Here is a 25735-nt window from a genome sequence, read left to right as displayed (position 1 = left end):
ATTAACGTGGTAAAGTATCGAAACTAAAATTTCTCAAAAACTATGAAAAATTTGGGATAAAATGACATATATATTTAACTGCCAGTAAAAGTTTACCATATATCTGAAATTATTTGTAGATAGGCCAATAAATGACAATTTGGTACACAAAATTAACTTCAAAGTGCTCTCCTGTAAAGTACCGTTTTTCAATTTCGATATTATACGTAGGGACAGTCGATATATTTTTTGAAGTCCTCGTGGCCTAAAGGATAAGACGTTCGGTGCATTCGTATCTAGCGATCCACCGGTGTTCGAATCCCAGGCGGGTACCAATTTTTGTCATGTAATACGTATTTAACAATAATGTTCATGATTGACTTCCACGGTGAAGGATAAACATCATGTATTAAAAATAAAATCCGCAAAATTATAATTTGCGTAATTACTGGTGGTAGGATGCCTTGTGAGTCCGCATGGGTAAGTACCACCACCCTGCCTATCTGCCGTGAAGCAGTAATGCGGTAATATATTTTAAGGTCTTCTGACCCACATACGGCCTACGGAAGTAATAAGTAATCTAATGTTAACATTACTAAATTATATTTGCAGTTAAAGGTAGAGGATGTTGAGAACGCAGCCATTGGCACCAAGGATTGTAACAAAACATTAATGCAAGCGTTACAAGCGGTCTTCATGATCGACGACAAAGAACCGGAGGCCATATTGAAGATTGTACAGGCAGCCGGGGAGTATGACAGGTTCAGTATTGCACTTAACACTAATCATACCAACACTTATTGGTACTTATTTCCACCATAGCGGGTAGATAACGGTATACGAAAAGTATTACTCAAAATAAAGAAAACAAAACAAAAAAAAAATAGTATAATAACTGTAGATTAATTGGTAAGAAACAGTCATGAAGTCAAATTTGCAAAAGCAATAAGATGATACGTGCATTTTCAATGCAAAAGTTCAAAATGGGTCATTTGACCGACGCTCGTGAAACAGTAATGTCATAGCCACACAAGGGGTTTCATATCTCGGCAAATTACATCGTGCTGTTTTTCTGGATGTTATATACAGGGTGTGGGATTAATGATCTTAAATCGAAAAAGCTATATAGTTATTATAAAAGGAAAAATATATGTTTCGTTATAATTGAACACTACAATTACGATATTAAATGTATATGACGACATACAGTCAATTGAGACATCGACCTTGTAGGGACACAGTTTAGTAGCGTATGCGGTTTTGTACCACTTCGATAAAGCGGCACGACACGAGAACCCTCTCATCGTGGCCGCCGGTAACTACATTCCCGATCCTGCGGACAGAATGGAAAGCAGTCGACGTCGCCCAAAACACATCATCTCGGATCCTCCCGATCCACTAAAGTGCTTCTAGGTACTTCAAGCACCGGTCACCGTTCTCGTCGAACCCGTCGCTTGCGACGAAGGACTCGACGAGCAAATTAACCCTCAGACAGCCCACTGAGTTTCTCGGCGGATCTTCTCAGTGGATGGCGTTTCCGATCCGGTGATAGATTCTGAGAAGAACGGCTCTTGCTACGGTTCGTGTTAGCAACGTCGTCAGAGTTGTGCCCCGTGAGCTCACCTACTAGTTAAGGTTCCGCTGATATAGCCTCTCAAGGCTATAGGCTTAGGTAGGAAAAAAAAAAAAGCTTTTGTACATCGCTTGCATTAGTCAGTCGTAAGTCGTACATAGCCCACCCGACACTTGTTTTATTAATAAAGGGCAGTTTACTCCCTTTACATCACATCAGCAACCGTACAGACCTTATGTGACAAGGTCAGTGACAGCTTCATTCTGTTATCTGTGTGGCTCCAGAGAACCACTCGTAGTATTACCGGGTACAATTAGACAGGCTATGAGCTCATATATCTAAACGAAAATCTAATATTCTAAATGTGGAATTTTGTATGTTTGTTACTTAACCATGTTAACATTATTGAACGAACTTATATGTTTTTTTACGTAGAATATAATGTTCAAACAAATCCTTCCCAAACAATCTAGCTGCCGCCTTGAAGAAACGAAGTTACGGTAAACGGCTCAAAAGAAAATATGTCATATACTCGTAGTTCAATGACCTTTAAATTTAGAGTAGATGGCTCGCTGGAGTCACGCTCCTACTGACTACGTAATGTATGTCGACGCATCTAATAAAAGTACAGGATACTGATTGTAGATAATAAAGAGAAAAAAAACTTGACCCTGTCTTGCGCTTCCTCCTTGACCTGGATTAACGCATAGAATACTTTTACAATGGCGTATGACATGACCAGATGAACGGCGGTATATCTGCAATAGTAAATACGAAGGTGTGTCCGTTTCTTAATAAATAATAACATAAACATACTAAATCGACTGTCAGTTAATGGACCATAAAATGACAAAATCAACTGTTTACTCCGGGAAAATAGAACGTCTTGTATATTATATGAATTATAAATTTAATACGAGTATAACCACGAGTCTCGTCTAGCGTTGCATTAAGTAGTAATCGTTATTCTCTCAGAGTTAGTCTCAACTAATGCGTGTTTTTATACATTTACTAGCTGTACCCGTCCGCTTCGCTGGGCATTTAAAATTAACATTATTATTTCTGACCCCTACAAAGATTCTCATCTTTAACGCCCCCGCAACTGGTGTAGGGAGTCCAACGCTTATATAAATATTAGCCTATCCATTAAGTACATGTATTTTCTACATGGATACCAAGTTTCATGTCAATCGGATGCATGGTTCAGTAGTTATAACGGAACATCCGTAAAAACTACTGTAGATTTATATATTAGTATAGATTGATAGTCCAGAGTGAGGCGTGATCGGCTTTGACTAGCAGTTCATCTTATTAAATAATTTACAGAATAGCGGACGGAATATTCGAGAATTACATGGCCGCCCGCGTGGACGCGCGGATGCTGATAGCTTGCGAGACTCTGTCGTGGCTGCGCTTACTGGACGCCATTAGCTCGTGGACGATGAGGACCCAGAACTATTCGTTGTACGGGGCCCTGTCGTTATGTATAGCCAGGTGTCACAGGGTACTCGCATCGAGGGCCCCGCAAAGGGTCAAATTTCCTACACAGGCACAAGAGGTAAGTGATTTAAAAAAACTTACTTTAACGCCATCATGCGATTTTTTTTATTGCCCTTATACGCAGACGAGCATACGGCCCACCTGATGGTGAGTGGTTACCGTCGCCCATGGACTTCAGCAATGCCAGGGGCAGAACCAAGCCGCTGCCTACAAATATCTTGGAATCCAGTAGAACAGTAAAATTAGGTTTTCAAAAATATGTCTAAGAAATCTTATAGTATTGTATCTTCGCTATTTCTTGTATTGTATATAACTGTTGTACTTCATATGTACAGTGAAGGACAAAAGAACTGGCTATATACTCATCTTTTTCTTGAAAATAATCTTTATCATTAGGTTTTGGTCTAACACCCACGCCCCCTCTCACGTCTCTAATTTCGTCCTAATTTATCGGTTTAAGCTCCTACGAATGTATAAAATCAACGTATTGTTTTCTGTTGTCAACTATGTCACGCATTGCCATTCGAAAGATAGACTGGTATTTTTAAATTAAACCTAAATGACTCAAAGTCAGTCACCACGTAACAACAAATGCAAGTGAACAATAAATGTTTATTGCAGGCCTACAGAAAGAAATTAGAATTGGAGAGTATAGTGAATTCGGTATGGCGAGGCAGCGTGCCGTCAGTGGCACTTTCTAGAAACTCTTTGAAGGTCGACGTGTTACCGTTGCTGCCCTATCTGTTGTCGCCGTCACTACGCACCGCTAACGTACAGGTATCTATACTAATATTATAAAGCTGAAGACTGTTTGTTTGAACGCGCTAATCTCAGGAACTACTGGTGCGATTTGAAAAGTTCTTTCAGTGTTCGATAGACCATTTATTGAGGAAGACTATAGGCAATATAACATCACGCTAAGACCAATGCAAGCGGAGCACCAATAAAGAATGTTTCAAATTTGGGTTTTTCTTTCCCTTTTGAGAGCTTCCGCTGCGTGCGCTGCAGAAACGGTTAAAGTTTCGCTAAAATAATGTGCGTCAGAATTGTTCCCCTTTAAAAGATCTAAAAAAACCGCGACAGCATATGTTTTTATCTTAAGGTTAGCTCACTATAACGTGTTTTATGCTAACCAAATCTGTTCTAAAATAAAGCATTATTTGTGAACTATTCCACGCGGACGAAGTCGCGGACAAAAGCTAGTGTTTCTATAATCTTATAACATGTTCAGTAAAAGATAATAATCAATGAAGTGCCCGCGGGGAAATAAACAAGACGGCGGTGTATTAGTACTGTGGGTAGTGGGGTTATGGCTGTGTTCAAATCCCGCAATTCGAGTAATAAGATGTTAAGCAATGTTGTTATAGAAGTGTTCAGTGACGTCGACAGATGGCGCTGTCTTGGTGATTTTAAATATGTCTAAGAAGCCAGAATTATTAACAATTTAACACCATCGTCAGATATCATAGGGGCAAATAGGATGGTCGAGCTAAGAGTAATATTGAGTACATCAAACACGTTTGTTGTCTTAGAACAATTTAGAAATCTTCTCTCGATGCTAGCAAACGAAAATGAATAACAGTTCTCAGGATGTAGGCACAGCTCTTCAAGAAGGCTTGTTGGTAAGTGTGATGGCGTCTACGCGCCTCCGTCGGCTAGGCTCTGTCGTAGCACGAAGTTAGCCGAGTTCCAACGATACCGCAATCGTGCTGCCATCTCTCGGGAATCCTGCTGCGTTTCGTTTAGCTAATGACCGTCTCCGACAAATAGATTATCAACTTATTACGTCTTCACTCGTCCTAAGTCAGGCAACGAATCGTCGAAGGTATCTCGGTTCCACTCGTGCCATGACATCTCGACTCTGCCGAAGCACACCAACTTGTTTTTTTTTTTTTTGCTACCTATTCTGATAGCCTTAAGAAACTATTTCAGTTTCTCCTTGATGTTTAGGTGAGCTCACGAGGCTCAAACCGGGAGCGTTGCTAACACTGACCACAGCAAGAGCAGTGCTTCGCAGAATCTACCACCGGATCGGAAACGCGACCCACTGAGAAGATCCGGCGAGAAACTCAGTGGGCTGTGTCTGTGGGTTAATTTACTCGTGGAGCCCTTCGTCGGGTTCGGCGAGGACGGTGATCGGAAACACCACCCGAACTGAGCCGACGTTTGACGAGTAGTTACGGCTCAGAACCACTAGATGGCGCGCTTTCGTCTCGTTTCTCTAGTCCGGATGTGACATATTAATCTATTTTTGCATTGAAAGCGGTTCGGAAGTAATGTATGCTCGTTTGGTAGCTGTGCAGCGAGAGCGAGAGGAGGTCGCTGGGCGCATGCGCGGGCGCGCTGTGCGACTACGGGCTGCGGTACGTGCAGCAGCGGACGGCCGACGGACTCTACGCTTTCGTTTTGGAACCGGACATTAACAGATTAGCGTTTTACGGTTAGTTTTTTTTTTTTTTTTTAATTAAGGCAGCCTGACTCGGTTGTGCAGTGATTATTGAGCCTAGTTGCTTGGTAAGTGTCTTAGGTTCGATTGCTCATTGCTTGGATACTTAATATGTTGACTTGTTAGTGGTGTCGGTGTTACGAAATCAAGGTTATATAATATGTATGTATATATTTAAAACTATGTCAATATTTTAGGTTTAATAAGATTGTTTTTTTGAGGAATCTTATCAACGCATAAAATTGTTAAAACTGTATTAAGAGTGCCTTAAGTATTCGTACTACCGAAAAAAATACTAGTATTGACATAGACATATATATATTGACATTGACGTGTCATAGACATAGACAATGTCTAGTATTGTTGATATTGATAAAATAACAAAAAACAGTTGATGCGCAATATTCTTCATGAATTTTATCGTAATATTAAACGTGTAATGAGTTTTTGTGTATTGTCAAAGAAATGTTTTAGGTAACGAAGACAGAGTCCGTCCGCCGCCGGCCGTCAGACAGGCCATCGCGCGGGCACAGCAGCTAGAAATCATACGAAGGAACGAGGAAATGGTACTTGTTTATTTAATAAATAAATAAATAAATATTTACTAACAATCACGCCACGTTAACTGGTACCGTGATAAGTTCGTAAAGAACATGTGTTACAAGTACCAGATAACGGAAATAAATGTATGATTTTTATTATACACATACATATATCTAATATACATCCATAACCCTAGAAAAGAGATTTATATTTATCATACAAATATCTTACCTTGGCGGGATTCGAACCCGCGACCCCCGTATGTAGTGACCATGTCACTTACCACTACACCAGACGGCCGTTAATTTGGCCGTTTGATTTTTAATTGCCTTAAATTTCCTGCCTGACGACTAATGCAATTGACTTCGACGCGTGCCAAAGCAATTGCAAAGGAACGTAGTTGATGGTTAGGAGTATTGTAAACCCGCACGGATATTTACCACCACCCTATCTATTTATAATGGGAAGTAATCATGAACTCTTGTGTGTTAGGCTTTTTTTTTTTAAATTGCAAATGTATAACTTTGCATATAAAGTAAAAATCTAATTGAATAACTTTTTTCTCTGCTTTCATTGTCAATATCGCAAATTTCATAACATTAGATTTGATAACTAACACTCGTTCTAGAAACTAAAATTAGCAATAATTTTTTTCTTAAATTATTAAATGCACCAGATTCTAGTCCTTTAAGCTAAATCACTTATCCAATATTAGTTGAGCTTATCCTAATTAATCAACAACTTTCTATTTAACTTCGTAATATTGTATAATTAAAAGTCTGCGAACAAGATTTAATTTAAAAGTTGTCCTCAGACTGGTCGAGCTCCAAGCACAACGACATCAGATAGTAAAAAGCCAGTGGAGTCCAAGAAGCCAGCCACGACAATGAGGGAGCAGGACGCCGCTATACCCAACCACATGCAGCGCTTGAAACCGAAAGAAGTTACGAAAAGCACACCCCAGGTACGACATACAGCGTGTTGCATTTTTTTTATTGCTTAGATGGTTGGACGAGCTCACAGCTCACCTGGTGTTAAGTGGTTACTGGAGCCCATAGACATCTACAACGTAAATGCGCCACCCATCTTAAGACATAAGTTCTAAGATCTCAGTATAGTTACATCGGATGCCCCATTCTTCAGACCGAAACGCATTACTGCTTCACGGCAGAAATAGGCGGAGTGGTGGTACCTACCCACGCGGACTCACAAGAGGTCCTACCACCAGGAAGAAATGTAACCAGTAAGAGTGTGCACTAATACGAATATTAATAAATTTCACATTTCATTAAACCGTTTCTTTTCGTTTGGAACCTTTGGGTCTGCGATCCAAATTATGCGCAAATTATAATTTTGCGGGTTTGATTTTTATTACACGATGTTATTCCTTCCCCGTGGCAGTCAGTCGTGAGTTCATTTGTTGAGTACGTATTTCATTAGAAAAATTGGTACCCGCCTGAGATTCGAACACCGCTGCATCGCTCAATACGAATGCACCGGACGTCTTCTTATCCTTTAGGCCACGACGACTTCATCTGTGATTATAGAATAATGATAATTATCATAGACATGATGATTATAGAAATGTGACAATAATAATGTTCAAAATTATAATCTATATATTAATACGTGAAACAAAAACTTTGTATCCCTTTTTACGAAAATTGCCCAGATAGAGAGAGGAGTATGAAATTTCCTATACTTATAGAGAATATAGAGAAGAAGTGCAGAATGCTAATTTTTGTTTTTAAATTATGCATAAAAAAACACATTATATCAATAAAAAAAGCATTACACACACTACCATATATTTGACACAACACATATAATAGCCGGCAAACTTCTTGAGCATTTGTTGACGTAGTGGGGGTAAGTTCGCGCATGGTACACTCACATGCAAAAACATTATTTACTCTGCGTCATAATGCAATTAAATTATTAAGATCAACATATGTATTTATTTATATATTTATGAGAACATCAACAAAAAATATAGGTTAATAATTGTAATAATTTAATCTTGAGGTAAAATAGATATTCCTTCTATTAAGTCAAAACTAGAGCTGTTGCCAGGTCTTGGTTAAGTTGAAGCGAAGCTGGTATTTGTAATTTTTTTTCGTTATCATAATCTTGTCCATCATCATCACTGTTTTCATCACCCGAGTCGCTATCATCGTGATGAGTCGACATAGGGCTCATCGGTGTAGTTTACAACTCGGTCGGTTCGGTCTACTTTTTTGTCTATAATTAATTATTTTTTGAAGATATTCGATTCGCAGTAATCGAGTGTAACTTTTTTCAATTACCAGCTTCCGATTATTTTCTGTTTTTTTTTCCATCTGAAGCCTAGCTCTTTCATAATTCGTAGTAAGCTTCATACCGAGCCATTAAAATTTATATCTTCTTTAAATTTTTCGAAGCCTTTTTACGGTACGGAGTTTCGCTGCTTGTTATGTAGTTATTATGATTACATCTTTTTATTACAGATTGAACGAAACTATGCATTCCGGTAACTTTCTTCTTCCCTGATCTTTTCTTACCCGGAGTCCGAAACACGGCGAGCAAGCCAGAGCCTTTAGCTTCGTTAATAATGCACCTAACAGTACTCACGGATGTTTTTGTTACTTCCGAAGTTTGTTTTAATTTTTCCATATAATTCTTCCCCTGTTTTATAATGAAGCAATATACGTCGTACACAAATTTTCTACCCTTTCTTTTGAATACTACACCAGTTTGTCGCGACATAGTGTATTTTTTATAAAAAATCAACAAACACTCAACAAATAGCAATGGCAACAAAGTCAACAAGTAATTATAACAAATAACTTAACGATTGATAACGATAGACTTTTCACTGTACGCAAGCGTACTTTTGGGAGCAAGCGGAACGAGGGCGCGGTGCGGGACGTAGGGTTCGACTGATCTACCAATAACGCGCTCGATACGATTTCCCCTGCCGTCGCGCCTCACCCTCACCACCAAAGTGATCTAAAATTCGGTTCTGCGCAGTCAAGGTCATTTGCTCAAGAAGTTTGCCGGTTACTATACATAAAAATATACCTGCTCTTTGTTTACTGTCAATTGGGAAACTGTTGTTATTGTTTAGTCTATGGTCGAATTAAGAATACATTAATATTGGACTTTTTGGCGGGAACGCGAGGAGTGAAGTTGTGTGATTTGTTTTATTTTGTCTACTTAGTGTTTCCTCGGGTTTAAATGTGTAATAATGGTGGTTTATTAACTGTTTAATATCTGTGAAAGTGCACAAATGTGGGAGGGAAAATGAAACAAAGCTGCTGGACGTAACTTCTCGGGATCCTCCAAAAAGTCCAATGAAAAAATCTTAGTAAATGATTACAATTTTACTGAGATTATATTTCATCCCATTTAATTTAATTTAATTTCATCCCAGTTGATTAATGTTTCAAATTAATCATCTTCATTTCATTTCACTCCATAACATCATTTTTCATATAAATATGAATATAAATTAAAATAAGACATGACTTAAAAATCCCAGTTACCAGGTCATAAAATCCCTTAAAAAAAACATTAATAATGTTTGTCTTTAATATTATTGATCTATAGTGCAGTTTTGGCGAATACTGTGATTATATTATCGAATTATAATAGTGTTTGAAAATAGAACCATAAAAATGCTTAAACTTAAAAATTTCAATTAATTATAGTCGAATTTCGAGTACTGCGGGGCCACTAGTTTATATTAATTACTACTACTGAAACGACTATTAGTTAAATTAATTTCGGCCATATTCGTATAATATACACTAGATGATGACCGAGCTTTGCACGTTTTTTTTTTTTTGATAACGCCATCTTGTTGTTTCTTTAAAGCGGTTAATTGCCCTCAATTAAGAAAAATAGTATTATTATTCGCCAATAGATGTCGGGAAGAGTTGATTATTGAAAACACGAATAAAACAACATTTTCTGAAAATAAATCGTAACTAGATCGATTTATCGCCCCCGAAATCCCCTGTATGAATTTTATGAAAATCGTTGGAGCCGTTTTCGAGATTCAGATTATATATATACAAGAATTGCTCGTTTAAAAGTATAAGATATCGACGCTTGAAAGGCAAACGTGACTAACCAAAAATGCGTGAACTTTACAGTAGACTAATTTCAAGTTGAAATACCTGAAAAGAATTCTATTTTAACGAATCTAGCTGTAGGATTGAAATGATTTTAATAGACCTAGAATTTTTTTTTATTGCGCATCGAATATGGTTATTGCCTATCATTTATGTACAAAGCAGTTATTGTCGCTTAGTCACGTTTGCCTTTCAAGCGTCGATATTTTACACATAGTGTGGTATTCGGGAATCAGCCGGACGCAGGCAATCCAGGTTCGGTCGTTGTAGCGATGCTTGGGGGAGGCCCATCTCCAGCAGTGGAGTCGGTGGAGTGAAATAAATATATAAGATATATAGTATTAGCTTAGACTGACTCCGTGGTGCACTAGTTAGCGCCTCTGACTGTTGCACTGTGGGTCGCGGGTTCGGTTCCCACATCGAGCAAACATTCGTGTGATGAACAGGTTTGTTTGCTCTTTGTCTGAGTGTTTATTATCTATGTGGTATGTAGCTATTTAATCATATATAAGTATGTATATCATTCTCCGGTTCCCATAGTACCGGAAAATCTTAGAACCAGATGATTGTGTGACTTGTCCTGGGTCATTATTATTTCTATTATTGTATATGTCGGCGTAACTTCACTATTTGGTTAACTAAAAATAGTTAAAGTAAACTGTTTCCTTAATGTTACGCATATCAACAACTGTTTAAAACGGTATTCATGAGAATTCAATCTAAGCTACCCCCACTGTCTGCTATAAATACGAGTGACTATTATCGCACAAAATTCTAACTCGAGCAGCCGGACGGAGCGAAGTTCTCTGTTGTTATCATTGTACACTTGAAATGTAATAAATGGAATTCATTAGAAAAGTGAGTCTTAATTATTGTCACTATGGAAGGCAATGATAATAATGAAGAGAATGGCGTCAGCAATGCCGACGTCATCATTATAAAACCACCATGGAACTAGCCTCTCCGTTATAACTAGTCAGGTCATAAGTATTGTCACACAGTAAAAACTTTTCTTTTAGAATGCTGGCCACAAAAAAGTTTATTGAATTAGAATTTCGAATTGTTCATGAAATTAAAAATGTATACTTTTAGAATTTTACTCATTTTTTAATATGGAGTGGACGCTTAAAGAAGACCGTGTTGCAGTTATTGCGTTGCATCGTTGCGGTTACGCGCCAATTCAAATTTTTAACATACTGAAAAATTTTAATATAACCAAAAGATTCGTTTATCGTACCATCAAACGATACAATGAAGACTCTTGTGTAGATGACAGGTCAAGAAGTGGTCGCCCTCGGTCTTTTAGGACTCCAGCAGTGATAAAATCTGTGAAGGCGCGAATTCAAAGAAATCCCAAACGTAAGCAGAAACTGTTGACCCTTCAGATGGGGTTAAGCAGAACCACGTTGAAAAGGGTGTTAAATGAAGACTTAGGCCTTCGGGCATATCGAAAAAAAACAGGACATCGTTTGAATGCTCGTCTAATGGACCTGAGACTGAAGAGATGCCGCGCTTTGTTGAAGCGGTAAACGGGGAAAAAAATAGGGAAATTCTTTTTTCGGATGAAAAAATTTTTACCGTAGAAGAGAGCTACAACAAACAAAATGATAAGGTGTACGCACACAGTAGTGAAGAAGCGAGCAACCATATTCCGCGTGTCCAACGAGGTCATTTTCCATCCTCGCTCATGGTATGGTTAGGAGTTTCTTATTGGGGCTTAACAGAGGTACATTTTTGTGAGAAAGGTGTAAAAACGAATGCAGTTGTGTATCAAAATACAGTCCTGACGAACCTTGTGGAACCTGTTTCTCATACCATGTTCAATAACAGGCACTGGGTATTCCAACAAGATTCGGCGCCAGCTCATAGAGCGAAGAGCACACAAGACTGGCTGGCGGCGCGAGAAATCGACTTCATCCGGCACGAAGACTGGCCCTCCTCCAGTCCAGATTTGAATCCGTTAGATTACAAGATATGGCAACACTTGGAGGAAAAGGCGTGCTCAAAGCCTCATCACAATTTGGAGTCACTCAAGAAATCCTTGATTAAGGCAGCCGCCGATATTGACATGGACCTCGTTCGTGCTGCGATAGACGACTGGCCGCGCAGATTGAAAGCCTGTATTCAAAATCACGGAGGTCATTTTGAATAAACTTTAGTGTCATAAGAATCTATGTTTTGTTAAGTTCATTTTGGTATATGAATGGTTACATAATGAATAAACTTGTTTCAATTATTTTACATTAAACATGTGACAGAATTTATGACCTGACTAGGTATATTTAAAAAAAAAAGCCGAAATTTTGTAAACGCTATTTCCGTCGCAAAAAGGTACTGCGTCAACCTTATATCGCGATTAAATAGGTTTTATTTAAAAACATCACTTCGATAAAGCGGCACGACACGAGAACCCTCTCATCGTGGCCGCCGATAACTACATTCCCGATCCTGCGGATAGAATGGAAAGCAGTCGACGTCACCTCAAACACGTCATTTCGGATCCTCCCGATCCACTAACGGTGCTTTTAGGTACCTCAAGCACCGGCCATCGTTCTCGTTGAACCCGTCGCTTGCGACGAAAGGCTCTACGAGTAAATTAACCCTCAGACACAGCCCAGTGAGTTTCTCGCCGAATCTTCTCAGTGGGTCGCGTTTCCGATACGGTGGTAGATTCTGCGAAGCACGGCTCCTACTAGGGTTCGTGTTAGCAACGTCGTCAGGTTTTTTGCCCCGTGAGATCACCTACTAGTTAAGGTTACGCTGAAATAGCCTCTCAAGGTTCTCAGCTTAGGTAGGAAAAAAAATTATTTAAAAATATATTATGTACACTAGAAAAAAAAAACAAAGCTAGTCCGTTGCGAAATCGCGATAACAAGAACTCAGGAACGTAAACAATGAACAGCACAGTTCACTAACAAGCGGTCGGAAGCTAAACGGGGGTCGTTATGTGATGAATGGACGGCGCTCAGGTTGAAGTGTACGCGGCTGATGGAATATATTAACGCGCGAGACGGACAACTGATCTAAAAATCTTGATACTTTAGTGGTTGTAGACGGGCTTCCTAAACGAAACAGCTGTGGGATTCGATTTGGAGTTCAAATCGGTGACGCGGCAGAATTTGACAGAATTGTTGTCCATCGTTTTACCCTCGCCGTCAATTTCTCACCCTATGATGACCAAATTGATGCATTTGAGATGTGCTGGCGAAAGATGCTAGGTATTCCCTGGACAGCACGTTGCGTCAATGTGTCGATCCTCCAAGAAATATAGATAAAGACGAGGCTTTCTACCATCTGCCTACGTGGAGTTCTGGAATACTTTGACCACATTGCATGAAATGATAACGGCAGCTTGGAGAAGCTAATGGTGACTGGCAAGGTGGACGGAAAGACCACGGGGTAGAGGCCCGACACGTTGGACTGACCAGATCCGCACTACCTTCGACACCACAGTTCACCATGCTCTACACTCGGCGGTAGATAGGAGCAAATGGCACGGGATGATACAGAATAAACTCTTGTTGCAAGGAGGTGTTGACAATTGATGCCCCTCAGTATTGAGGAAACTGAAGTGAGAAGAAGAAGAAGAAAATGTGTTTCTTCACCGTAAAGGTTCCAAATTTTCGTGTCTTCGCGAACTGTGTAGTTTCTCGATGTAGTAGGTAATTACAATGAAACTATGTTTTTAATTATTGGGTGGGTTACCGATCATGCTAGATAATCTGCCATAGTTACAATGGAAATGAAATTCCAACTTATTTTGTGAAAGTGGTATGTGATATCTACCTTTTGTTGTCTATGGGGTAATGAGATCATTTTCGTCAGCAGCTGGTAGCTCGTTTACACGTCACCTTTTAGCTATTCGCTGGTAACCTTTCCAACTACGTGCGGACGGACGGAAGATGTATAAAGCACAAAGCACAAAAGCTCACAGTCTATCAAACTCGAGGACTGCAGTCGAAAGTTAATTTCTGCTTATAATGCCTAGGTATATATTCTGTGAGCATCATCACATACATAACTATATACGTAAGAGTACTATAGGTATAGTTGACAAAACGTCTTTGATATCGGACTACACCGCCGCACTTACACTATCGGTCCAGATATGCGAGGGTTGTCAAAAAATAAATATAAATAAATAAAAATGTTTTAATGTTGAAAATGATGCAGACGATATTGATTTAGGTAATACGAAATTATAAAAAAAAACTTATTTCGCGTCACGAGAAAATCCTTGAAATCTGAGATCTTCATTGTATTTTACTGTAGAAGATAGTAGACTGTAGAAGTAGATCCGTACATAGAAAAACTAGGTACCACTATAAAGAACTAATGCTTCTCGCGATGTACATGGTCGCGTTTGGCCTCAGCTTCTGGGTGCGCAAACCAAAGGCGATCGGGGGCCACGATCCGCGCTGCATCGTCAGGTTCACGGTGTTACTCTAAACAAATACATTCGTTTTCTAACTGTACATATTGTAAAACTTTGGTGTTGTGTATCGTATTATACATATATTATTTAAAATAAAAGTGCCGATTTAAACTATTACGTAAATATTTTAAAAATAATACAAAATCTATAACAGAGTAAACGTAGTTCTAGTAAATTCTAGCGCAAACATAATGTAGGAATTGGAAGTCAGGAGTGAAGCACTCAGCGATTCGTGTTAATTAAAACTGTGTTTGCTAAATCCGCATAGCGTATTGTGAGAGCGTGAAAGCGCTTTTGAGCACATCATCATAGATTAGACAAATGAGATCGGTCTAAAAGTTTCAAAGATTGAGTAGGTCTTCTTATCAGCCTATGGACGTCCACTGCTGGACATAGGCCTCCCCAAGCCTCGCCACAAAGACCGATCCTGCGCTGCTTGCATACATCAGATCCCCGCGAACCTCAATAGATCGTCGGCCCATCTTGTGGGAGGCCTACCCACGCTACGTCTTCCAGTACGCGGTCGCCACTCAAGAACTTTCTGGCCCCAATGGCCATCTGTTCTGCGAGCAATGTGTCCTGCTCACTGCCACTTCAATGTCGCAATCCCTTGGGCTATGTCGGTTACCATGGTTTTCCTGCGAATCTCCTCATTTCTGATTTGATCTCGCAGCGAAACTCCGAGCATAGCCCTCTCCATTGCTCTTTGGGCGACCTTGAGCCTTCTCATAAGGCCCATTGTGAGCGACCATATATATATACTCATTTTCTTCACCACAAAGCGGGTTTAACTACTGGACGTAATATTACTGAATATTGACGTCACTGTACAAAATGTTGCACTAGGTGTCTTTTATTTTTATTTTACAGATGGGTGAGATAGCTCACGGCTCACTATACTAAGCAGTTAAATATAACAACGCAAATGCCGACACCAAATTCTATATAAAGTCGAAATCTCACTGTCTCAACTCTCATCAAATCAAAATCGTTTAGCAGCTGTTCTAGCCTTCAAAACAGGGATGCTGTAGGAATAAGCAAGATTGTACTATTTTGAGACTTCGACCTCATGTCTCAAGGTTGCCGGCAATTAATTCACCCGCCTACGTAATAATAGAAATAATGAAGAATCGCGAAGATAGTTCATCAGCCGCGTCCGATTCGTGAAGTCTGCAAGCGTCTAATCTGTGACACTAAACCCAGTTCGCGCGAAGTCACGTAATCACGGCAATCTCCGCGGAGGGGCTACACAAAAAGAAATAATTAACCCATCCGCCCGGCCGGCACTTGTCGCGTCACTGCGGCATTCATATCAAGTCTAGCATTAAACTAGGAATCTTCTTTAACTGCATTCTTTGTGCACGCTTTATTTGTCTTCACGTGTGCCTATGTTGAGTGTAGCGGATATATTTTTAATTCAGGCAAATTCTCGGGCACTGCACTATCTCCAAACATTCATTACTTTGGCTGTCAGACGAGAAGTTCTAAATTCAATATCAAAGACACTGAAATTTAATTTAAAAAAAAAGGGACAGGCTGTGGATTTTTCGGCGGGAACGCCATGTGTCAAATTTTATGAATAGTGTTTTTATTTTGTCAATTTAATGTTACTTCATGTTTAAACGTGTAATAACGGTGGCTTATTAACCGTTTAGCATGTTGTAAAAGTGAACAAGGATGGGTAAATGACATTAAATCTTGTAATCTATATTCAATTCGTGTAATAAACGTGTTGAAAATAATGATTTACAGGTAAGTATGAAAACAATCGAAGACATTGCCTTAAGTACAATGTTTGAACCTAATCGCTTAAAATTCGACTCGTTAATAATACCTACCATTTTCTCTTATCGTTTTAAGAGGAACTGGTAGTATTGTAAGCAAAAATAACAATTCTAAGAGATCGAAGCAGAATACATTTTTCGAAGTGATTTTCCTAATTACAACATCCATTATGTACGAAGGCGTTCGAAGTTCGAAATTAAAATTCTTAAAGAACATCAGTGTCAAAAAGTCAGATTTTCTTTTAAATTCTCATTTAGGGTTGTTCCAATATAACAGGGTGGACAGTAAGCCCTTCGGAAATACAATAACTAATCAAAATAAAAGGGTTGTGGCGGACTCTATTAAAAACTCGCTAAGAATTCTGACGCGACAATTAGGGTGCGGGCACAACGGAACTAAAAAACATATACAATATATTTATTTGCTCACTTTTTGAACGTTAAGGCATTTATTGTTTTATATCTAAATCGATCCAGAATTAATGAAATAATTTCAAACGCTATTAAAACCTTTAACACAAACCTAAGTTTTAGTTGTTTTGTGAAGAATTCGCGGCAGACTTGGTTTTAACCAGATATTAAAGCTTATAAGACCAAACACGATTGCTTAGTATATAGAAAAGGAGCGATTCTGTGTACCTATTTTAAGATATGCAGTATTTAGATAATGTGTGATGCATGATTTAAGTCATGCATCACACATTCTCTAATGCAACTTTAAATTCATATGGTATTTATTTCAATAAAATTTTTATGTTTCTTTGACTCGACTAATAAGAATATCACAATATTATTTAAAGTGTTCTTACCACGAGTTTTTCCGCGATCAAGGCGCTTGCAACAGCGTCGAATTATCGGGAACTAATTGCGAAAATCTTAGTATCGTAGGGGGTTCCCCTTTAAATAATAGTGATTATAATGTTAAACACTAAAGCTTGCAAAAACGTCGAAATACCGGGAATGGTGATATTAAGGCTTTTTTCGTGCAAGGGGCCGAACCTCGTTTATGAGGTGCACATGTAAACGCAGCTAAGGAGCGCGCGGCTTATAGGGGCCTTGACAGTCCGCAGATGTTGGTAGCGGACCGCAGGCTCATGGATGTTTTTAGGGCCATATCCTCCAATCGGATCCCCTTGCACTCTCTCACCCGACGCCGATCCCGGCCCGGGTCAGAACCTGGGCGAAGTAGGGGGCTCTCCCGGTTGACTCTACAATCAGACTCACGGCGTCACCCCGAGGACGCCCGTTCGACGGGTCGCCCGGACGATCATCGACGACCAACAATGCCGATCTTCGCGGTATCTCGGACTGTCAATTAGCCTGGGCGGTTCACTTAAATATAACGGCTGTCACAACCCTTCAATGCATTACAGCTTTGCAGCAGAAGTAGGGTAGGGTGGTGGTATCCTTCCGTGCGGGCTCACATGATCTTCTATTAACTTGCAAATATCTTGCAGCTTAAGGCGAACCAGAACAAGTTTATTTAAATAACCAGACCAAAAAAACTAAAGAAAATCCCTTAAGAAATAACGAGACCATAAAAACGTATTACTATGAAAACCGTCCTAAGTTTATTTTTCCAACGACTTTTCGTTCCCGCTAATGGCAGCCGGGCGGGTTGAGTGCGTCGATTCATTCGGTAATTTGTTACCACCATCGGAATTATGTTATAAGTAAGGGTCGGGAGAGACTCCCCTCGTATATTGGACACTACGCAATGATAGGTTTTATATGAAAAATGCTTTATTAATGGTCTACATTGAATATCCATTGAGAGTCCATAAGTTAAATGCTTTATGGAATTCTTGAATTTATTTACTTAATATATCAACCAAATATTGCAGTTTTTTATAATGTATGTCGGCGCAAGGTCGCTATACAATTAACCAAAAATAGTTAAAGTTAACTGTTTCCTTAATGTTACGATGTCTCTCTCCTGACTCTTCGTCAACCCGTGTCCACCCAATGCTGAGTGTAGGTCTCTTCGAATGCACCCCATTCTTTTCGGTCTCTTGCCTTTTGCATCCAGCCCCTACCAACCACTTTCACCAGGTCATCGGTCCACATCGTTGGCTGTCTGCCCACGTTACGACGTCCAGTACGAGTTCTCCACTCCAGCACTTTGTAGTTACGATGTGAACAACTGTTTAAAACGGTTTACAAGAGAATTCATGATTATGCTACACCCACTATAAATAAGAGTGACTATTGTCGCACAAACCTTTCCCGATCCTGCGGACCGAATGGTAAACAGTCGACGTTGCCCTAAACACGTCATTTCTGATCCCCTGATCCACTAACTGTGATTTTAGGTACATCAAGCACCGGTCATCGTTCTCGTCGAACCCGTCGCTTGTGACGAAGCGCTTTGCGAGTAAATTAAGGCACGAACATTTTCTCACACCTGCTCACGACGTTGCTTGCCCTAGCAAGAGCAGTGATTCGCAGAATCTACCACCGGATCGGAATTGCAACCCACTGAGAAGATTCGGTGAGAAACCTGACGGGTAGACAAAATATGGCTCTTGTCTGAAGTTTGGCATTATAAGCCGCTCCTGATAGTACAGTTTCTGTGGTCCGAATTAATCGCTTTTTTTTATGCTACTGATTATCGACCAAACCGAAAAGTTACTCCCCTCGGTACGTTCATTATACGGTAAGCTTGCCTATTTATATAGTCGGCACATATAATTTATGCCTATTACTACTCATGGTGTTAACCTTGTAGTGACTGACAAATGGCACAGCTGACGCTTCCGATTAGGAACCCGCTCGCTCACCAGAAAAATGATATCGGATATAGAATATAAGGATGGATATAGAATAATGATATTAATGGATCAAAGAGAAAACCAAAATTAAACTAATAATCGTTAACATCTATAACGTAACCGCCCACACTTTTACGTAACAAACCCATTCTATTACATCAAGGCACTAATCGTGGAGCATAAAATCTGAACGGGCACTTAAGGCCCCGTTTGTGTGTACTACCGCCATTGTCCGTCGGGTCGCGTGCTCGCAGCGGGCGGCCATTTAACAACGAGTAAATTTATTACGTGGGCGTGAACGAGTTTTTGTGCTCGCCACTGTAATGGAACTGGGGTGGCAATTATAACTGTTAACTGACCAACCCTTTTTACTGTCTATTCGATACGCAGGTATCTTTTTTTATTGTGAGAGAAAAAGCAACGTTGAGTCGATGTGAAACATCTAATAGTACTTTTGTAGCGTGTAAACGTAAATTACTTACTGGTCGTGAGCACAGTTAGCTATCAGCGCCTTGCCTATTTCTGCCGCAAAGTAGTAATGCATTGCGGTTTCAAAGGTGGGGCAGCTGTTGTACTATAAAACTAAGGACTCATGTCTCAAGGTGGAGGGCGGCATTTACTGTAATGTCTATGCCTATGTCCTTAATATGGGCTCCAGTTACTTAACGCCAGATCGGCCGTAAGCTCTCCAGCCGTCTAAGCAATAATAAAAAACATTGAACTACATTATTGAAATTCTCGAACAAAGTTCCTAGTCGTACCTACATTTTGTTTGCGGGTTATCAGGCTAGACCTAAAAAATGTAACTATGAAAAACGCCACCAAATTTTATATATTTATAATTAATAATAATAAACTAGGGATATATTTTTTTCACTAATATTCGAGAAATTTAAATACATTACATACCAACTTCATCCGCATTAATGCTCATTTTTTTAATAGTATAATTATTTTTTATTTACCCCTTATATTTTAATTATTCATTACATAATACAAATCCAAAAAAATATAGCAAAATATTATACATTTAACTGTTTTTCATATAATCTCTTTTAAATATCTGAATTAAATGTCATTCGTGAACAAGTTTGCAAGGGTAATTGAACGTGTAATCTGTTCATAAATCACAAGCAATTAAGCGAACAGCAACGAGTTCATCGTCTAGAGAGCACTAAGCTAAGCTAAGCTAAGCACTAAGCCCTTTAATGAGTACGACATTTCTGCTTACTGCTAGTGTTCACGGGTCGAGAGACTATGATTGCCTATAACGCCTATTCACTCATCCGACTATTTTATAATCCGTCGACGTATCCGAAAAATACATCCAAGAGGCAACCGGACTATATGTAACCCATTGATTTTCTCGTCGGATCTTCTTAGTGGGTCGTGATTCCGATCCAATGGTAGATTCAGCTAAGTACTGTTCTTTTTAGGGCAGATGTTAACTCTTCCAGACTGAGCCCCGTAGCTTGCCTACACAGACTGAAGCTAGAATAGCCCCTCGCGAGTACTGGCAGATAGATCAACAGACATCTGTAACGTGGCTTAGAGTACGCAGATCGTAATTACAACGAATATTTGAAAACGGTTAACAAAATCTAGATACCTCTGAGGGATTGTTTGAGATGATCCCGTCATCTCGTTTTAACAATCACTGGTTTTTTTACAATTACTGGTGGTAGGACGTATTGTCCGCCGCACGGGTACGTACCACCACCCTGCCTATTTCTGCCGTGAAGCAGTAATCCGTTTCGGTTTGAATGGCGGGGCAACCGTTGTACTGTTAAAAGTGAAACCTCAGAATTCATGTCTCAAGGTCGGTGGCGGTATTTACGTTGTAGATGTCTATGGGCTCCGGTAACCACTTAACACCAGGTGGGCCGTGAACTCGTGTCTGTCTTCATACGAGGTTTGCGCATAGTATTCAGGGGTAGACAGCGACTAGACATTGGCATTGCTAAGGACCACTTACAAGATCAATAACAAAATAAATTCAAGTAATAAAGGTACCATTTTGAAATTATAAGAAATATTAAAATTCAATATTTGTATTGGCAAAAATAAAGATAATTGAGGTTTCACTGTTCTTAAATAATGGTAGGATAGCCCTATAACACCGACACGTTCAGTCGAAGTTTCGGAAACTTCTAGAGTATCTTTATTCAAACAGTAAATTCAGAGAGAGCAATACATAAAACACAAAGCACATTAAATCCTGAATACTGCTTATAAAACGCAAATCAGCTAATGCAGTCATCACTTTCGCCAATTACCCCCCATTTGGCCACCTCGCAACCCTTCTGAGGGTTGGGGGCACGCCGGCTTCCGATTGGCCGCTGCCCCGGAAGGATATAACCTATAGTTTTTCTTCTTAAGAACTTCCTCGGGCCATTGTACGCGTGATTTACGAGCGACCCGGGCCGGGGGGGTAGATTGATGATTGCCAGTATCCGGCCTCCGGGCTAAACTGGGGTTGCTAGTCGTAATATTGACTGAATGATTGTCATTTCTTGAAAATAATAATAATGTTATTCTACGTTTACAAATTGTAAAGAATATCATTTAATATAAATGAAGACATGCAAATATCATTCCAAAGGATGTTAAGCTTTAGTGAATAATATAAATAAATTAACTATTTACAAATTAATTTGAAAATCTGAAGCTTTTTTTTAACATACTGAACCGTTGATAAAATAAAATCCTATAACTGCTTCTCTTTTAAAATAATTTTTACATTTATCTTATCCATCATACTCATGATTATCTCTAAATACATACAAATATTTACACCTGGCAACACTGCCAAGCAATCGCATCTGCCTCATTCTTAGGGCAATTTCCCCGCATATTCGTTTACCCGACGCATTATACGGGCACTCTTTCCGCGTTATATTCTTATTGCTTTTATTACGAGCCAAAGTCAAGTACTTTTTCTCGGTTTTGTTAATGGCCGAACGGTCTTTTTTTTTGAAAAAAATAATAAAAATATATCACGTTTCCGTTTCTCATATTAGGGTGATGTGAAGAACACTTAAACCCCGTACCTAACTGATTTTTATTTTGAAAGTAAGTAAATGAGAACGAAGAGAAAATGGCACTGAGATAGTCCTATCGAGCTCCTTCATTATCTTCGATTAATATTTTTTCGTTTTCAATGTCGTTAAAAAGCTGGTGTTTCGTAACGTTAGGCAGCGGCTTGGCTCGGCCTGGCATTGCTGTAGTCCATGGGCGACGGTAACCGCTCACCATCAGGTGGGCTGTATGCTCGTCTGCCTACAAGGGAAAAATAAAACATTGACAATCTTTACCGAGTTGTTGGTTTTCGATAACCCACACAAATACTGCATGAATAATACATCAAGCAACATCAAGATAATATCTGATCATAGTTTTAAAATGAGGTTTGCTTTAATCAATTCTAGCGCAAACTGTAGCGTAAGTAGATTGCGGCTTGGCATGTATGGGCCGTATGAGTGGCTTATCTCATGAAAAAACTGCTTTAAAAAATAGCATTGAACTCATGAAAATCGATAAATAAATGAAGCTTTATACAAAAGTCATATTCTCACTCGTACCAAACTTATATCAAGGGTTATTTAGTTAGGGTGAGATTTATCCGCGTCCGAACCCAGGAACGGGATCATACATCATTTGTCGTGTGGATTATCTTAAAGCCTCTACGCAGTGATGGCTAACTAGTAGCGATGTGACAGTTAGGTACGTAGCCTAAATTATCTATCTTCTATCTATATATATAAAAATGAATTGCTGTTCGTTAGTCTCGCTAAAACTCGAGAACAGCCGGACCGATTTGGCTAATTTTGGTCTTGAATTATTTGTGGAAGTCCAGAGAAGGTTTAAAAGATAAGATAAATATGAAAATGCTCGGAATTCAATAAAAATAACAATTTTGTTTTATCTTTGATGTGTCCCCCGTCGGACGGATTCCTTTTGTTGATTTTAAGTTTATTTTATACAAAAGTTTAGGTCTTTTATTTATCGATTGAGGCACTACGAAGTCTACCGGGTCAGCTAGTTTGTAATATTTAATACTTACGAGGAAAACATTTTATGAAATAAATGATGTATTTTTTGCATGGTCACACTGTAGGTCTAAAATTTTGACACAGATATTTTGATTGATTTAGTTTATTATGTTATAGCTCTAGTTTTCAGATTTTATATTACGCTTAGCGATTGATTGATTTATTCGAGTGTGTTCACGTTTTCATTAAATTAATTGGTGGCGCGGGACATATTGTGTGCAGCGTTTTCATCAAATTAATTAGTAGATATTGTTGCGTGTAAACTAGATGGCAAAAGATCTCGTAGCCGGTCACGTAGCCGTCGGTGTGACCAAATAACGGTCTATGGACCTACGTACATCTCACACGTTTAAATCTGCCGCGAAGCGATTATGAGTTTTAGTTTTAAAGATAGGACAGCCATTGTACGATAAAAATGTGACTTCAACCTTAAGTTTCAAGATGGGCGGCGGTATTGTGATAATGTCTATCGGCTTCCGTAATCAGCTTACGCCACAGACATGTAATAAATAATACTGTACAATAATCAATATTCCGATACTTTAATACAGTAATGTAATAAAGCAATAACAATATAATAATATAACATACCACCTCTTTGTACTTACTGTCAATAAAACGAAATAAAATTTAAAATTAAGAATTTCATTTTCTGAAAGCGTTTGGGTTTGGGTTTGGCGTTCCCAACATGTTGGAATTTGAATTTAGAACGCGATCCCCGGGCGGCCGTAGCGAATTTTGAATTAGAGAGCCGCGGGCGCACCGCGGCTTGTTAGCTAGTTTTTTTACGCTGGCAACCCCTTTGTCGGAGAAAATTGGATCAATGTAGTTGTTGCCAGGTTATTTTGAGTCAAAATGAGTTCAGAATATGTGGTTGTACTAATATCGAACGATTGTTTTATATTAATGCTTGTATGAGTTAAAGCGCCAACTAAGGCTCAATATTTATTATTAGTTTAATTCGTTGATCAGTGTTTTAACATATCTTATAACTAGTCAGGTCATAAGTATTGTCACACAGTAAAAACTTTTCTTTTAGAATGCTGGCCACAAAAAAGTTTATTGAATTCGAATTTCGCATTGTTCATGAAAATAAAAATGTATAACTTTTAGAATTTTACTCATTTTTAAATATGGAGTGGACGCTTAAAGAAGACCGTGTTGCAGTTATTGCGTTGCATCGTTGCGGTTACGCGCCAATTTAAATTTTTAACATACTGAAAAATTTGAATATAACCAAAAGATTCGTTTATCGTACCATCAAACGATACAATGAAGACTCTAGTGTAGATGACAGGTCCAGAAGTGGTCGCCCTCGGTCTGTTAGGACTCCAGTAGTGATAAAAGCTGTGAAGGCGCGAATTCAAAGAAATCCCAAACGTAAGCAGAAACTGTTGGCCCTTCAGATGGGGTTAAGCAGAACCACGGTGAAAAGGGTGTTAAATGAAGACTTAGGGCTTCGGGCATATCGAAGAAAAACAGGACATCGTTTGAATGCTCGTCTAATGGACCTGAGACTGAAGAGATTCCGCGCTTTGTTGAAGCGGTACGCGGGAAAAAAATATCGGGAAATTCTTTTTTCGGATAAAAATTTTTTTACCGTAGAAGAGAGCTACAACAAACAAAATGATAAGGTGTACGCACACAGTAGTGAAGAAGCGAGCAACTGTATTCCGCGTGTCCAACGAGGTCATTTTCCATCCTCGCTCATGGTATGGTTGGGAGTTTCTTATTGGGGCTTAACAGAGGTACATTTTTGTGAGAAAGGTGTAAAAACGAATGCAGTTGTGTATCAAAATACAGTCCTGACGAACCTTGTGGAACCTGTTTCTCATACCATGTTCAATAACAGGCACTGCGTATTCCAACAAGATTCGGCGCCAGCTCATAGAGCGAAGAGCACACAAGACTGGCTGGCGGCGCGTGAAATCGACTTCATCCGGCACGAAGACTGGCCCTCCTCCAGTCCAGATTTCAATCCGTTAGATTACAAGATATGGCAACACTTGGAGGAAAAGGCGTGCTCAAAGCCTCATCCCAATTTGGAATCACTCAAGACATCCTTGATTAAGGCAGCCGCCGATATTGACATGGACCTCGTTCGTGCTGCGATAGACGACTGGCCGCGCAGATTGAAGGCCTGTATTCAAAATCACGGAGGTCATTTTGAATAAACTTTAGTGTCATAAGAATCTATGTTTTGTTAAGTTCATTTTGGTATATGAATGGTTACATAATGAATAAACTTGTTTCAATTATTTTACATTAAACATGTGACAGAATTTATGACCTGACTAGGTATTGTCAGTGTGATACAACCTAATTAAATAAATAATGTGAAACCGAGTGTAAATTTTTTAAAAAAAAAAACGTGTCTTGTATAAAATTCAAATGTCCTATTATATATTTACTTAAATTTATTAACTATAAAATATCCGAAAACGATCAGGCTACCTTTAGTTATTACTACTACGAATACACAAAACTTCATTTAAAAAATCCAACACAAAAAAGATACATACTAGTATAACCTCGCT

General features: G+C 39.1%; 1 protein-coding gene across 3 annotated transcripts in view; it reads left to right on the top strand.

Moving 5' to 3' along the window:
* The window catches only part of cutlet (chromosome transmission fidelity protein 18 homolog), a 55229-nt gene that overhangs the window by 10941 nt on the left and 18553 nt on the right, over positions 1-25735 (top strand). For all 3 annotated transcript variants that reach the window (XM_089736592.1, XM_028185016.2, XM_089736597.1), the window contains exons 9-14: positions 592-740; positions 2879-3110; positions 3674-3829; positions 5348-5492; positions 5973-6064; positions 6856-7005. In XM_089736592.1, the coding sequence (XP_089592718.1) occupies positions 592-740; positions 2879-3110; positions 3674-3829; positions 5348-5492; positions 5973-6064; positions 6856-7005 (924 nt within the window). The remainder of the gene's footprint in view (positions 1-591; positions 741-2878; positions 3111-3673; positions 3830-5347; positions 5493-5972; positions 6065-6855; positions 7006-25735) is intronic.

The sequence above is a fragment of the Bombyx mandarina genome, chromosome 03 (genome assembly GCF_030267445.1).
Source record: "Bombyx mandarina strain Sakado chromosome 03, ASM3026744v2".
Classification (NCBI taxonomy): domain Eukaryota; kingdom Metazoa; phylum Arthropoda; class Insecta; order Lepidoptera; family Bombycidae; genus Bombyx; species Bombyx mandarina.
Note: the sequence above shows the minus strand (reverse complement) of the source record. Positions and strands in the feature narration are given on the sequence as shown.